Source organism: Numida meleagris, chromosome 3 (assembly GCF_002078875.1).
Source record: "Numida meleagris isolate 19003 breed g44 Domestic line chromosome 3, NumMel1.0, whole genome shotgun sequence".
NCBI classification, from domain to species: Eukaryota; Metazoa; Chordata; class Aves; order Galliformes; family Numididae; genus Numida; species Numida meleagris.
In genome coordinates this window covers 106,253,887-106,269,469 of record NC_034411.1, presented here as the reverse complement: position 1 = coordinate 106,269,469, position 15,583 = coordinate 106,253,887, and the positions used below count along the sequence as shown (strand labels likewise).

Below are 15,583 nucleotides of genomic sequence, written 5' to 3'. Positions count from 1 at the left end.
CATCCCATCCTATCCTATCCTATCCTATCCTATCCTATCCTATCCTATCCTATCCTATCCTATCCTATCCTATCCTATCCTATCCTATCCTATCCAGCTGGAAGGACCAGCTGAGCAAGGTGTCAGGCTTTGAGGTCTTCTGTCCAACTGAGAATTACCAGTATTTTCTAAAAGCAAGCGTCCTCCTGCCTGTACATTTGAAATCCTGCATGTTGGTTTATTCCAAAGCCCTCACAGGAGCTGCTGTACTGGAGCAGCATCCCTGTCCCACCTCCTCACCCACCTCTCCTCAAGACAGGGTGCTCTATCGTCCTGCCATGGGGACGCACAGCAGCAAATGCAAAGAGCCCCTTTGGCTGCAGGGCTGGAGGCATTCCCATGGCAGGGTGGGGGACACTGAAATGGGCAGCAGAAATGCTCGGGGGCCCTCTGGTGCCCGGCTCAGGCTGGGAGAGCTCCATCCCCCAGATCCTGCCTTCCTGCCTATGCTGCCGGACTGTTCCTTTGGGCACGAGCTGCCACAGCCAAGCAGCTACAAGCTGCATCTCCCCACACTCCCCTTGCACATGAACCTGTGAACTTTGATGTGTGGAGCTGATGGAAGCTGCTTAAAGCAGCAGGACCCCTCCCATAGGTCAGTCTGCCCAGAGCCCCATCCACGGCCTTGGGCACCCCCAGGGATGGGGCACCCCCAGCTTCTCTAGGCCCTGTGCCAGCACCTTACCACCTCCATAAGAAATTATTCCTTCCTAACATCTGCCCCCCAGCCCCCAGCTCAGCGGGAAGACGCGGTGGCACTTGATGCGTGTGTCCCCAGAGAACCTGCGCACCTACCAGACATTCCCGTCGGGCAAGAGGGTCACCTCCCAGGAGAGAGAGGTCCGTGACAGCTTCTTTGAGTACAGGGCGTAAGCGACAGCATCCTTTGGTGCAAAGCTGGTTTCCCAGTTGGGGGAGCCGCGATGGTAAATAAAGCTGAGATAAAGGAGAGGGAGCTGAGTGCTGGTGTGGGTCTGTGCGCATGGGCCCCCCAAGGGTAGGGGTTGGCTGTTCATCAGAGAGCTCCTTCTGGTGCTCAGAGGATGAGCAGGATTGAGGACAGGCAGGGGATGAGCTCGGGTCCAGTCCAGTCCCCATGGTGCCAAAAGGGCTTTGATGGGGTGTCACCAAGAGGGGTAGGTTTATGCTCATGGGGGTTGGTGACTGACCAGAGGGAAAGGAGGCAAACAAAGGGGAGGAAAAAGTGCCCAGATTTTGCAGCAGAAGGGGATGATGGGGAGACCCTCCAGGTGTGGGGACAGGGAACAGCATGGCCATTGACATCCGCAAAGGGGCAAGAACCTGCAGAGCACCCAGGGCGGTGAGGACAAGAGCTGGTGCAGGGGGACCTGTGGGATCTGCTCAGTCCCACCCCACACAAGAGCTGAGCAGGACAATGGGGGTTACCACCTGCCTGGCCCCACACAAACCCTCTGAAATTCTGTATGGTTTTTAAAGCTAGTGGGGAAATTGATGGCAAAAAGACAGGCTTGGGAATACTCCACATGGTTTGAGTCTGAGGGGGCTTTTCCTGTAGGAAGGACACTGGGAGGGCTCCTGCAGAGCACATTCATCCTTACCAAGTCAAGGACTGTTGCCAGTGACCGCCCTGTAGCAGGACAGCCTACTTGGGGGGGGGGTGGTGCGGGAGGGATGAACATTCCCCTGGGTGTGATCTTCTGCTCACTCGGGAGCCCAGAGATGGCTTTTAGTGCCTTTTTATTGATTTCTTCTCCACTCGCTGACACCTGAAGTTAAATAACCCTTTTACCCTTATCTGCTCCTCACTCCCCTCGCCAGCACGTTTCATCCCATTAGAGCAAGCTGATGGGGACAGACTCCTGCAGCGCTTCCAAGTGCATGGTTAACGCACTGAGGAAAGTTCTCGAGCATTTTAGCACATCTCCGAAATCCCTTTCAGCTCCTGCAGGGTCACAGTTTGCAGCAAGGCAAGAGCTGTGCGTACTTTTTAGGACTTGCAAGCAGGCACGAAAGGAAGCGGGTCATCAAGGGGCATCTATTTCTTTGGACTGAAAGAACAAATTCATTGATGGCATCATTTTCACCAAGTGGAATTTGCTCCCTGGAGGGACTTTGCATGCTGACCCTGAAATGGCAGATGAGGAGTCCTGGGGGGGGGTCTCACTGGATGCTTTATAGAATGGATTCCCAGTGAATGGTTTGAGACACATAGTGCAGGCTGCGTGGGGATCAGCAGATCCCATAGCCAACTCAGAGCCTGTTTTGTATACCAGATGAGGACTTTTTACCCTTTTATTGCCTTTTCAGAGCCCTGTGTGGCCCCTCTGCATCTCATTGCCATCAGACTGAGCCCCTCAGCCCCTCACCCTTTGGAGGGACACTGCAGTTAGGTAACCCTGTCCTTGGGACACCAAGCAGCATTGGAGCAAGGAAATCTCTCACTGTTCTTCGCTCTGGCCAAGATTTCCAAGACAGATTCATCCTCCCAAGCGCTCTCCCAGCACATGGGATGTGCTTTGTCATGGGATGCAGAGGCCACGGCCTGCATGTCCTCACGTGCAAAGCTGTGGGATGCAGAGGGCTCGGGGCAGCCTTGGTGCATGGCAGGGAAACGGGGGGTCGTGTACTCCTAGGAAAGAGAGAACAGCCCCGAAGATGTCCAGTGGAGAAGGCAGTGAAGCATGGAACAGCAGAGAGGTGGTGGGTGCCCCGTCCCTGCAGACACCCGAGGTCAGGCTGGACGGGCTCTGAGCACGGATGGAGCTCACGGAGGGTGGGAGAAGGCTGGGGAGCTGGGTGCCGTGCACCTTGTAAGTGGAGAGGAAGTTTCTCCCGCAGCCTGCAGGAGGTTTTCCTCCGCTTCTCCCGTTAGAGGGCAGCGCAGCCCCGCAGGACGCGGGCACAGAGACGTGATCCTGGTCCCGGTTCTGATCCCGGTCCTGGTTCTGGTCCTGATCTTGGTCCTGATCTTGGTCCTGATCCCCAGCACCACGGCCAGGGGCGGTGGGAGATCCCCCAGGAGGAGCCCCCACCGCTCTCTGCTCTCTGTGCCAGGGCTCCGGCACCTGACAAGCACTGCAGTGCTGCTGATGGGCAGCTGCTGGGCTCCAGGCTGCGCCCTATGCTCCTGGGCTGCCCTGGGCACCACAGAGTAGAACCCGGTTCCCTTCCCCTGCACCTCCTGCAACCATTTATGGCCGTGGTGGGATCCCCCTGAGCCTCCCCTCCTCCAGGCTGAGCAGCCCCTGCTCTCCCAGCTCTCCTCCCCTATGTCCTGTGTTCAGCTCTGTGAGGATGCTGCACTTCATATGGGACCTACATCTGAGCATCCCTCCTACCCGAGACCTGCTCTCTGCACAGGGTCAGGGTGAGTGGAATGGAGTCAAACGTCCCCTGCAGTGCTTCCTGCCCGAGCAGCACAGCCAGGAAGGGACAGGCTCACTTCCAGCAGGGGAAAGTGCTGACGTCTGCAAGAGCTGCCTGCATTCTCCAGCTGCTTTTGCAGCTGCTCTCAGCCCTTGGAGCTGGCAGTGCTCGTCTGGGGAGAAGGGATAGCTGCAAAGTGCCTGGGGACAGGGGCTGGAAAGAACTGGGGGCTTGAACCATCTGGGGACTGGGATGGCTTAGCAGTATTACAACCCTTCTCTAAGGCTGATCACATCCCCCAGCCCAGTGGGAAGGGACCATCCCTTGTAGCTCAGCCCAAGCCTGGAACTGGAGGTCACCGAGACCCTCAGACTGCAGCCTGGGGGGTCACTGCCAGGTCTGGGAGCAGGACCACATGTATGCTCACAGCACCCCAAAACAGAGGACCCCTCGTGCCCCATCCTTGCATCCGCAGCCCCAGTCCCACTGCTGCTTCCCCGGCAGAGCAGTCTGCAGGTGGGTGTTTATGGGATGCTTTCAGTGCCCTGACAACTTGTTTAATGTCCCGTGCTGCAGCCACCCGAGCCAGCAATGCTGGTTCTTCCCACCTCCCTCTGTTTAAGCTGCGAGCCCTTCAGCCTGGGGATGTGTTTTATTGCGTATTCATTCGGGCAGGCAGCACAACGGCTGGCGTTAGGCAGGGCTGTTAGATACTTGCATAAAACAGATGATCCATAATCATAAAATGTTTGTTTTCCGACTTAATGTGAAGAAAACCAAACCCTTCTCTGCTCCCCCCCGGCTTCGCTCAAAGTGTGTTTGTACAAAGGCAAAGCAGAGCAGTTCCTTGCTCTTGGTGCTGGGCTTTCTGCATAAATAACCAAGCCAGGCGAGCGTGAGCTGCCTGCTGCAGACCTCCGTCCTGTAATTATGTGCCCGTGCACGGCTGTGTCTCCTTTATTGTCTGCTCTGCACATAATGGCAGCCTGGGGACAGCTGCTTGAGAGTTTATGGCCCTCCCGAAATGCAAAGCGTGCATCTGAAATGATCCGTTGTGCATCCAAATGACCCACTGTGCATCCGAAATAATATGTTGTGCATCCAAATGATCCATTGTGCATCCAGAGTGATCCATCGTGCGCCCAAAGTGATCCATCATGTATCCAAAATGTCACATTGTGCAACCAAAATTAGCTGCTGTGCAATGAAAATGACCGACTGTGCATCCTAAGTGATCCATTGTGCATCCTGTGTTCCAACATGCATCCAAATGATCCATCATGATTCCAAAGTGATCCATCATGCATCCAAATGATCCACTGTGCATCCAAAGTGTTCCATTGTGCAACCAAAATGACCCATTGTGCATCCAAAGTGTGTTCCACCATGTATCCAAAAGATCCATCATGATTCCGAAGTGTTCCACTGTGCATCCAAAATGACCCATGGTGTTCCATCGTGCATTCAAATGATCCATCATGCATCCAAAATGATCCATCACGTGCCCAAAGTGATCCATCGTGCATCCAAAGCAATCTAAAAAGAGATGAATGGGGCCATGCGTGTAGGATGGGAGCAGCTGTGTTTCCATTAAGCAAACACCAAAGCAGAGTTTCCAGCCGGTGTCTTGGTGGCCCACTGAGGTGCTGCTCCCATCCCTGACCTCAGTAATGATATGAAAACCCCTTAAACTGATCCAAACACCACAGCCCAGGAATGGCTGGAAGCCCACAGCTCATTGAGGGTTGGAGCTCAATGGAGCTCTTGAAGCCCTTCCAACCAATGCCATTCTATGAGTCTATGATTCCATGATTCTATGAAACAGACTCTGCTGGTGACGTGGGGAAATCTGCGAGCTGTGGACATGGAGACTGGGAGATGTAACCGCAGTGATGAGTTCTGGTCAGCACAGGGAGGTTCAGCCCCACATGGTCCATTTTTGCACAAAACACATTCGTGGCTTTCAGGTGCTGAGCGTTGCTCACAGATCCCACAGAGGAGCGCAGGTTTGAGCAGTGAGGAGAGAGCTTATTTTATGAAGTATCTTCCGCTTGTTTGGTTTGGAGATGCAAATGCAAAATGCAACCGTTGCTGCAAATGATTGAGTTGCTGTTTCTGAAATGAAGGGGAGGACACAGGGGACGCTTGGTGGCTCCTTGGAGGTCTCCATGCCCATGGGACATCCCAGAGCCACCTGGAATCCTCCACTTTGTTGTCCTCTGGCCTCTCACTCTGAGGATGAACCCTGGGGCTCCTCCACAAGAAAACAGCCCCGTGGTGCAGCTCAGAGTGAGCTGGGGGACAGGAGGGAGGGCACGGTCGTGCAGCACTGGTGGGAAGGAGATGCTCGAGGCGTCACTGAATGGAAAAAAGCAGGGAACCATCAGCGGCCGGGCATGTTTACATAGCTCCAAATGTCAGGTGGTGAGCATGAGAACAGGGCAGAGGGATGTTAGGAGGCAAGAGGATCGGGGGCAGCACTGGGGGCATGGGGATGGGCTGTTGGATGTTGGGGTTGCAGGGTGGGTGCCACAGGCTGGGTACTGCCCGTGCTTCTCCATTTTTTCCAGGTTTTTTTTTTTTTTGTTGGTCTTAACTTGTAGAGCCTCTGACAGCTCTTTGCTCTTACAGCATTTTTTCCAGGAGCTTGTAAAGCTGAGTGGTGAGATTTGTGCGGTCCTTCACGCAGAGAGCTTCAATTAAACATGTGAAAGTCAAACACACGCGGCGTAATTCAGCCTGACAGTGTATCTAAATACTCTTAGTTCTCGGGTTTTAATTAAGTCCTCCAGAGCTATCGCTTGATTCCATAAGCACCGCTCAGTCCTTTCCCTCTTTATTTTTTTGCCCTTTCTTGGGACAGAGGGAAAATTCCTGCACAGCTATTTCCATTCATACCATTTCCCATGTTTAAAGCCCCGGACAGGAGATGGTGGCCACACTGGGAGGAAAACTGGATGGGTCACAGCAAAATAATCTGATCATAGAATGATTCAGGTTGGAAAAGACCTCTAAACTCAAGTCCAACCCCAGCCCATCCCCACCATGCCCACTGACCTAGGTCTCCAAATAAAATCATAGAATCATTAAGGTTGGAAAAGACTCTAAGATCATCCAGTCCAACTCCAACCCACCCCCACCATGGCCGCCAAACCACGTCTCCATGTGCCACATTTCCACACCTCCCGAACACCTGATTGAAATGGTGGAATTACTCATTATTTCTGCCTTCCAAGAAACCTTTGATTTCATTTAATTCCTCCTCACAATGATCCCAGGAACGGAACTGAAACCCCCGTAGGGATCCCAGCACATCCATCTGCCCCAGGTGGGTCTCCAGCCCCCAGGGGAGCTGTCCCTGGATGCCTCCGAACATAAATGCATGGAACAACGTGTGACAGCAGCGTGGAGCACAACACGTCTCCTTCCCCTCGCACGTGCCGTGCTGTTCTCTCTGTAATCCCTGCAGTGACGCAGCCGGGGCTGCTGTGAGCCCCCACCTCGAGCTGCGGTGAGCATCTGTCCTCTGCCCGCTGCCATCTGCGCTGCCAAGGGGAAGGAATTACACCAGGCTGCCCATTAAAGTGTCCTTCACTTTGGCTGGGGAAGGGATGGGGTGCAGCAGCATGGAGCGTGGCATAGGCTGGGGCGCACGCTGGGTAGGAGTGGAAAGTCTGGAACCATCTTCTCACCCGTTGCCATCCTCTAACCAATCTCTCTCTTCCTCTGCCCCACTGTTATTTGGGGCAGCACATGTGGGTGCTGCTTTCATGCCCCCATGCTTTGCCAGGGCTGCAGGTCTGGGGAGCTTTGCAGTGGCTGCAGGCAGCACTGCTCCAGCAAGGTCCTGAGCTGCTTGCAGCAGGGATTTGCCTTCGACTGATGAGCTTTGCAGTTTTGCATGAAAGTCACGAAGATGTGCTTAGGAGAACAGCTGTTGTTTAGGGCCAGCGGCACGCACCCCGAGCAGGACCGTGTCCCCATCTATGGGAAGACCTGAGCAGCATTCAGCCCTGGACAATAAATTCAGCAGTGCTAGAATGATATCCAAATGGTTTGCAGGAGCAAATGACACATACATAATATATATATATGTATATATGTACATATGTATGGGGGAAAGTTTCATCCTAGCTCCGTGCCCAGGGCCTGTCCGGACCCACAGGAAGGGTCCTCCTGCGGAGCTCTGATCTCACTCCTCCCGTCATAGCTGCAGCATTGGCTTCCAGCCCTTCCAACCTGCTTTTCCCTGCATGGTTACAAAGCTGCTGCTACCAGCCATTCTGTCCCAAGAGGGGCAATTATACACTGCGACGAGCTTTCTCCCTCACCTTTATGATGATGTGTGGAAGAGCATGAAGGGAATTGAATGAAATTATCAGGAGGGAGCTTTGCAGCCAGCACCAAGCCAGACTGCTCAGCTAACTCACTGCAATAGGGGAAAGCCAGGAATATCGACAGGATCAGAAGATCCCAGCTCAAACATCTGTTGAGATTCCTCTCCGCCAGCAAACCCCCAGCTCCAATGTGCCTCCCCTGCAGGCTTGGGACCACTCCACAGCCAGAGCCCTGCCAAGCTGCCCAGGAATGCCTTGGCTGTGCCCCCTGCCCAGGGGTTGCCATGAGGCGGTGGCACAGGTGATGTCCCAAAGTGGTGTCCCCAAGATAGTGGCACTGATGATGTCCCCAAGGTGGTAGCACAGATGCTCCCCTCAAGGTGGTGGTACTGGTGTTGTCCCCATTTTGGTGTCCCCAAGCTGGGAGCACAGGTAATGTCCCCAGGGTGGTGTTCTCAAGATGGTGGCACTGATGGAGTCCTCATTGTGGTGTCCCCAGGGTGGTAGCATCGGTGGTGTCCTGAAGGTGGAAGCACTTATGGTCTCCCCAAGGTGGTGGCACTGGTTGTGTCCCCATTTTGATGTCCCCACGTTGGGAGCATTGGTGGTGTCCCCAAGGTGGTGGCACTGGCGGTGACCCCAAGGTGGTGTCCCTAGCGTAGTAGCAATCCCCAAGCCATGAAACCTCATGCTCAGCCACCTTAAACCTTGCACAGCTTAATCATCCCCGCTTGCTCAAAGTGACCCAGCCGTGTGTCCCCCATTGATCACTGTGTCACAAGCAAAATCCCTCCGGGAGGATTTAACACTTCCTCTGAGCTCTGACAGGAATACTGAGCAGCTCTGGGCTGGGAGCAATCCATCAGCCCTGCTGCAAGAGCCAGATCTTCCCTTCCCGCCAGGCACACCAGCAGCAGTGTTTCTCTAATCTTAACATGTGTAGCTTCTCTGTTAATAAAATACACGCATTATTCTTGGTGCGTATACAGGCGGCGTTGTGTCGTCTCTCGCAGGGCTGTGAGATGTGTGTAATGGGAATTTTCTAACAAGGCATTTAATCCCTAAAGCATGCAAAATGATTAAAACAGGAAACGACACAGGGAAAATAAAAAAAAAAAAAAAAAAAAAAAAAAAGGAAGGCGTGGCTGCGTGCTGTGCCTGTGTAATCCCCCTTCAGAGGCAGCGTTAATATCAGGCCACGCAGCTTTCTTGCACTCATCAGGCTGTCTGCATGCGAGATGCTGCTTTTTGTGGGCAGTGGAAGATGTGTTAAAGCCCAGGCTGGTTGTGGGAAGCATGACACCGTGTTGGTGCTGTGCTGTGCTGAAGCTCCTTGTGTTGCTCTGCTGGCGGGACAGAGGTGCTCCTGGGCAGCCCAGCTGTGCACTGCTGGGGTTGTGCTGGGGCTTAATGATTTTCCTTGCTAATGGAATAACTTCAGCTTTTGGCTCTCCGGGTTCAGCCGCTGAACCAAATGATCCCTTTTTTTTTTTTTGCCTTGCTCTGCTGAGCACCGCTCTCGTTAGCAGCCTCCTCTCAATTAGGACAGCTTCAGAGATCAGTGGGTTTCCAGGCGCGGTGGATTAGATGTGAACAAAATGAGCCATTTGTTTCCCTCACGCCTGTTGCCCGTGGGAGGCAAATAATGAACAAGAGCTGAGGATCGCGCTTATCCTAAATACAAATCAGGATGTGCAGAGGTGTTGTTAAAAGGGAACATCCGTCCTAAGTGTCCCTGGGCTGGAACTGCAGATAAAACCACCTCATTTGCATGGGATCGCAGAATCAGAGATTCACTGAATTATCGGGGTTGGAAGGTTCCTCTAGAGATCATTGAGTCCAACACCAGTTGCTGGGGTTCTGCTGGATTTGGGGGATGCTAAGGGGCAGGCAGGTGGCTTTGTGTCAAAATCAGGAGCTCTGCTCATGGGAAGAGGAGAAGGAGCATTTAAAGAGCTGGAGCGCTGTGGCAATGCAGGGCTGAGGATGGGCACAAAATGCCTTTGTAGACTTCACACTGAGTGATGCCCCACACCATCAGTTTGCTCGTCATGGTAACTGCTGGTTTTCACAATGGACACCCAATCCCTTGCTTAATGGGAGACAGTTTTGGTGTCTGACACCTCCTTGAGCTCTGTAGTGAGTGGGCTCTTTCATGGCTGCTTGGAGGGGTCTGAGTGAGCTTCATCTGCACCACCCTGGGATGATCCCTGACTGGGAGACCATGGGTAGACCTGGAGGCTGCCAGTGGAAACCTGTAGGGTGCTCAACTGCAAAACCCAAGGGAACAGCATGGAGCTGCATCAGAGGAGGGTCAGGTGGGGGTTAAGGAGAGATTCAGCCCTAGAGGGTGGTGGGCATGGCACAGGCTGCCCAGGGCATTGGGCACGGCCCCCTGAGCTGCAGGAGCTCAGGGAGCATTGGGACACTGCTCTCCGACACTGGGTTTGGGTTTGGGTGGTGCTCTGTGAAGCCAAGAGTTGGATTTGATAATTCCTGAGGGTCCCTTCCAGCTTGAGGCATTCTATGGTTCTATGAAAAGAGTTCTCATCAGCATCTCCAGCACCTATTCCAGTCTCATCCTTTGCCCTGTCCCCTTTCACAAACAGTGAGTGAGGCTGGAAGATGGATAGGCTTTTAACAAAGCTAAACAGACTTCACCCCACTGCATCCATTTCCTCCTTGGGCAGCTGGAGGACAGTCTGATGGATGGGCTGGTGTGTGCCGAGTCGTTTCCAGCAAGTGCTTGGAAACAAGAAGGAAGGAATGCTAGCAGCATCCTCCTAAAAATAACATTCCAAGCTGGGGTTTGTCTTTGGGGCAACAGTCACCTCCAGAACCAAGTCCCAAACTGCATCCCACATGTGCTCCCATTGCAGCCCATGGAGACCTGGTCCCAAAGAAATCTGGTAGATCCTAAATCACTCTGGTCCCAGTCCCAACATCCTAAAGCAGAGCTCTCCGTTACGCCCCTCCAGCCCCATATGGGCACTGCTCCATTTTATGAGACCATTCCATTTTACGAGACCTGGCGTCCCAGCCTCACCCCAACAAGGGAGGGAGCATCTACAGAGGGAAATTGTTCAAAGAGTGCGGAAGGATGTTCCTTCTGCCAGCTTTGTCCCAAGCACTCTCCTGAATGGTTGTGTATGGAAAGCGGCAGCAGTCTGAGTAATACATTGCAAGTGCTATACTTGGAGGAATCACTTTCTCCTGGGAACTGGATGGATAATTATTGCCCTTTTAGCGTGTTACTTGGACTCGTTGGTGCTCTTCAGCCTCTCTGGCTCAGACTTCGCCTGCCAGGATCCACTCAATCATCAAACACATTTGGGTAGTGAAATTTCCAAGAAAATGTAATAAACTGGCCCTTAGAGACTCCATTTCATGTTGTGTTGGAGATGAAAGCTAAGAGGAGCTGGGTCACATGAGAACTCCGGGCACTTACAGACTCTATCTCCACTCACATCATGACTCACAGCTGTCCTCACCAGAAGACGGTGCCAGGCAGAGCTCAGTGATGGGAAAAGGCTTGTCGGGACCACCCCATGAAGATGTGTGGGTCCAGATGTGCCCACCCCAGTGGTGTAGAACAAGTTTCTGCCATGAGCAGCAAGGGGAGACTGGGATGATGCTCTCTAAACACAGGACATGGGAGTCGCTGGTAGAACCGTCAGCAGATTTAAGGCCAGAATATGCTTGGGGACTGGTAGATGCCTTCTGCTGGCAGCCCAGAAGGCCAACTATGTTTTGGGCTGCGTTAAAAGGGGAGTGGCCAGCAGGGAGAGGGAAGTGGTTGTCCCCCTCTACTCAGCTCTTGTGAGGCCCCACCTGGAGTACTGCGTCCAGGCCTGGGGGCCCGAGCACAGGAAAGATGTGGAGCTCTTGGAACGAGTTCAGAGGAGGGTGACTAAGATGATCAGAGGGCTGGAGCACCTCTCCTGTGAGGAAAGGTTGAGGGAACTGGGCTTGTTTAGTCTGGAGAAGAAAAGGCTCCCGGGAGACCTCATTGTGGCCTTCCAGTACTTGAAGGGAGCATATAAACAGGAGGGGGAACGATTGTTCACGAGGGTTGATAGCGATAGGACAAGGGGGAATGGTTTTAAACTGAGACAGGGGAGATGTAGGTTAGATATTAGGAGGAAGTTTTTCACTCAGAGGGTGGTGATGCACTGGAACAGGTTGCCCAAGGAGGTGGTGGATGCCCCGTCCCTGGAGGCATTCAAGGCCAGGCTGGACGTGGCTCTGGGCAGCCTGGTCTAGTGGTTGGCAACCCTGCACTCAGCAGGGGGGTTGAAACTCGATGACCTTTGTGGTCCTTTTCAACCCAGGCCATTCTATGATTCTATGATTCTATGATGTGAGCAATGTCCTTTCAGCCTGGTCCTGGAGTAGGATGAGAAGTATATTTGGAACTAAGGAGAACAACTGAGCATCAGGGAGCTTGCACCCAACGCGTGCTTATGCGCACCCCATCTCCCCACATCCAGTACAAAGCCCAGGAAGGAAAACATCCTCCTGGTGTTTATCTCTGGGATGAGATAATTTCATACAACTGTTGTTCTCTTCTGTTTTGCTGTTCTTCCATGCGTGAAAGGAAGCAAGGGCTCTCCTAATTAAGTTGTTGTTGGGCAGATGTATGAACCACTGAAGAGTGTAAAAGAAAAAATGAAATAGGTTGCAGCTTCCCTGAGATGTTTTCATTCAGGGGAATGAAATTGTGCGGGGCTATTATTTTTTCATCCAGTTTCAGTAATGAAACAATTAAACTCCCCTCCTAACCGAAGCAGAATTCCAGAAAGCAGCAGAGTGAAGACATCACTGCTGCCTGTTGAACACTGAATGCAGAAAGCATTGCTGCTGCTCACAGAGGGCAGACGTGAAAAAAAGAGTGAAAAGGAGGGAATTTCAACAGAACAAATGTTAGGTTAGAATTCTATTAGGCCAATCAGCTCAGCCCTGCTGGGTAGGAGTTACCAGTTCAGGGTGTTTGGCCAGTGGGTCCTGCAGATGCTTAGGAGAGATGGAATATCCCTCAGGACAGCAACTCATAGAATCATACAATTATTCAGGCTGGAAAACACCTCTAAGATCACCAAGTCCAACCCCAGACCACCCCATCATGCCCACTGACCATGTCCCTCAGTGCCACATCCCCGTGGCTCTGGAACACCTCCAGGGACTGTGACACCATCACCTCCCTGGGCAGCCTGTGCCACTGCAGCACCACTCTTTCAGAGAATAAATCGTTCCTAATCTCCAACCTGAACCTCTCCTGGCACAACTTAAGGCCCTCGCCTGTTGTCCTATTGAGACTTTTCCTTGCTCCAGATTGCAGGATTTTTTTTTGCTTCCCAGAAAGTGCTTCCTCTTTCAGCTGCTGTGGTTTCTGTCTCTTTAGGGGGTTGATAAGGGATGACGTGGGCCAGCTGGGTCATCTACTCAAGGGCCCTGTGATCCCATCCACCATCTCACCTCACCCTCTCATCTCATCATTCCACCTCATCTCATTTAATTTCATCTCATCTCACCCCTTTATCAACTGATCCCACGTCACTCATTCCACTTCAGCTCCAGAATCTGAATTAATACGGGCTTAAAAACACTGTTTTGATTCCCTTCTGCAGAACCATTGTGCCTAAACAAGGAAGACAATCCCTCTGTGAAGTGATCAGAGGGGAGCTGTGAAGCCAACTGGAAGAACTGCTTCACCATCTGGCACCACAGACCAATGCAGGTTCTCACTTCTTGAAACAGTAAAGAAGTTCAAGGTGTGAGGGAATTCCCTTTCCAGGTCTCTTGTATAAAGGATGTCAGCGTGCCTAGTGCTGCAGGTGGATCTAAGATCACCTCCAATGGTGGTGCCCAGATGGTGATCTACGTGCCCAGTTCTGTGTTCCCAGCTGTCACCAGGAGCAGATATCTGAAAACCAGCGCCCAGTGATGTTCCCCTGGTGCTTTTACCCACCCTCCACTGAACCATGCTGAAGGGATGGAGGAGACACTGGGCAACAACCTGGTCTTAAGTGCTTTTCCCCAGCAGTCACTACTGATATCACTTGGGGCAGATTTGGGTGAGATGAGTACGGGCTGAAAATATCCGTTCTTACAGTTTGAATCCCAGGTAATTCATGAGCTTAGTTTGCTCATTAGCAGCTTGTTTCCATTAACTCATGCTTGGACAACTTGCCTCCGCACACCTGGTACTCAGCATCAGGCATTTACAGAGAGCACTCCTATCTCGGCCCCTTTATCTTGCAGTTTCCTTTCCTGTCCTGTAGTCAGTACTTTGACCCAGATGAATTGTCTGACAGATGCATGTTCCAGTGTCATCTAAAGTGGCTGGACTTTCAACCCAGGAAAAAGATAACAGTCTGCAAACACAAACAAGGAAGTATTGCACATCTGTCACCACATGGTGTCAAAGATGTCAAAACCATCCATGGGTTCAGAACAGAGCCTGACTGATCCATGGATCCTCTGTGGTTGTTCATCACGATGGTCTGCATCAACATCTTGGTCCTTCCTCTGGCTGCCAGCAGCCAGCAGAGTCCATCCAGAGGAATGATCAGTCACATGTGTGCTGTCCTGGGCTACGACCATACTTGGTGATGGCCTTAAGTTGCACCAGGGAAGGTCCAGGTTGGATATTCAGAATAATTTATTCTCAGAAAGAGCAGTGCTGCAGTGGCACAGGCTGCCCAGGGAGGTGGTGGGGTCACTGTCCCTAGAGGTGTTCAAGGACCATGGGGATGTGGCACTGAGGGATGTAGTCAGTGGGCATGGTGGGATGGATTGGGGTTGGATTTGGGGATCTTGGAGGTCTTTTCCATCCTGAATGGTTCAGTGATTCTAATGATTCTATGATTCTATGGAGGCAGTGCCCAGGGCAGTGTTAGTGCTAGGTCTGAGCCCCTCCAGCTGATCTCACGTGTTCTATGAGGCATTACCCCTCCCCAAACATCTCCAGACACACCAACAGGACTCACAGCTTCTGGATCTCAAAGGGTGCTGGCAAACTGCTGGAACGGCATCCCTTGTCAAACAAGGTACAGAATGGCTCAGATGACCCAAAATGGGTTTTTCATCAGCTCCGTGGAGCCAGGCAGTGTAGTTAGAGCTGTACAAACATGACCTCCACTCGCTGCCTCCCAGATATTTTTGTTCCTGTCCTCCCGGGGATTAATCTGCTTGTTTCCATTGTCCACAGCAGAATCAAATTGTGCAACGTCTCTTGCTTATGATTTCAAAACTCCCCTGTTTCAGATCCCTTAATCCACTTGCTGCCACAAAATTCAATTACGTGTCTAAGGCAGATGTCCCTCACTGCTCCTGCTAAAGTGTTTATTAAACTGCTCTTGCTGCCGAGGGTGAGCACTTTAGCTCTCTCCCCTGGTGTCCTGGTGACGGAGCAACCTCCTTGCTGCTGTCTGAGCTCGGAGAGCAGCTGAGGCTGGTGCTTGGAGCAGACAGCTGTGCCAGATGTTCCTCCTTGCTCTGCCAACAGCATCCTGGTGGAACTGCACCAGATGCAGGGCGTCTTTGGTTTTGCTGTGCCTTAGACCTGTGCTTGCTCAACTGCGTGTCCAGGGCTTGGATAAAACACTTTGCAAGTGCACTTCTTCATGGAAACCCTGATCTCAGCTCCCTCTGCAGAGCTCACAGGGATTCACTGAAACGCTCTGGGTCAGGCCATCCTCTCACCCTGCAAGGTTTGTGCTGGAGTACCTCAGGTGGCAACGTTAAAGCCTTTTCTGCTTCTTTGCAGCAGAGGCTCCTGATTTGTGGTGATGGGGTGCCACCACAATGCCTGCCTCTCCCTTTTTCCATCCTAACTCCACTGGAACACATCGTGTCTC

At 52.4% G+C, this 15,583-nt stretch overlaps 1 protein-coding gene across 1 annotated transcript in view; it reads left to right on the top strand.

The window, feature by feature from the left end:
* Positions 1 to 990, top strand: part of C3H2orf70 (chromosome 3 C2orf70 homolog) — a 3,157-nt gene extending 2,167 nt beyond the window's left edge. The window contains exon 4 of the mRNA XM_021392564.1: positions 768 to 990. Within this exon, the coding sequence (XP_021248239.1) occupies positions 768 to 912 (145 nt within the window). The 3' untranslated portion in view covers positions 913 to 990. The remainder of the gene's footprint in view (positions 1 to 767) is intronic.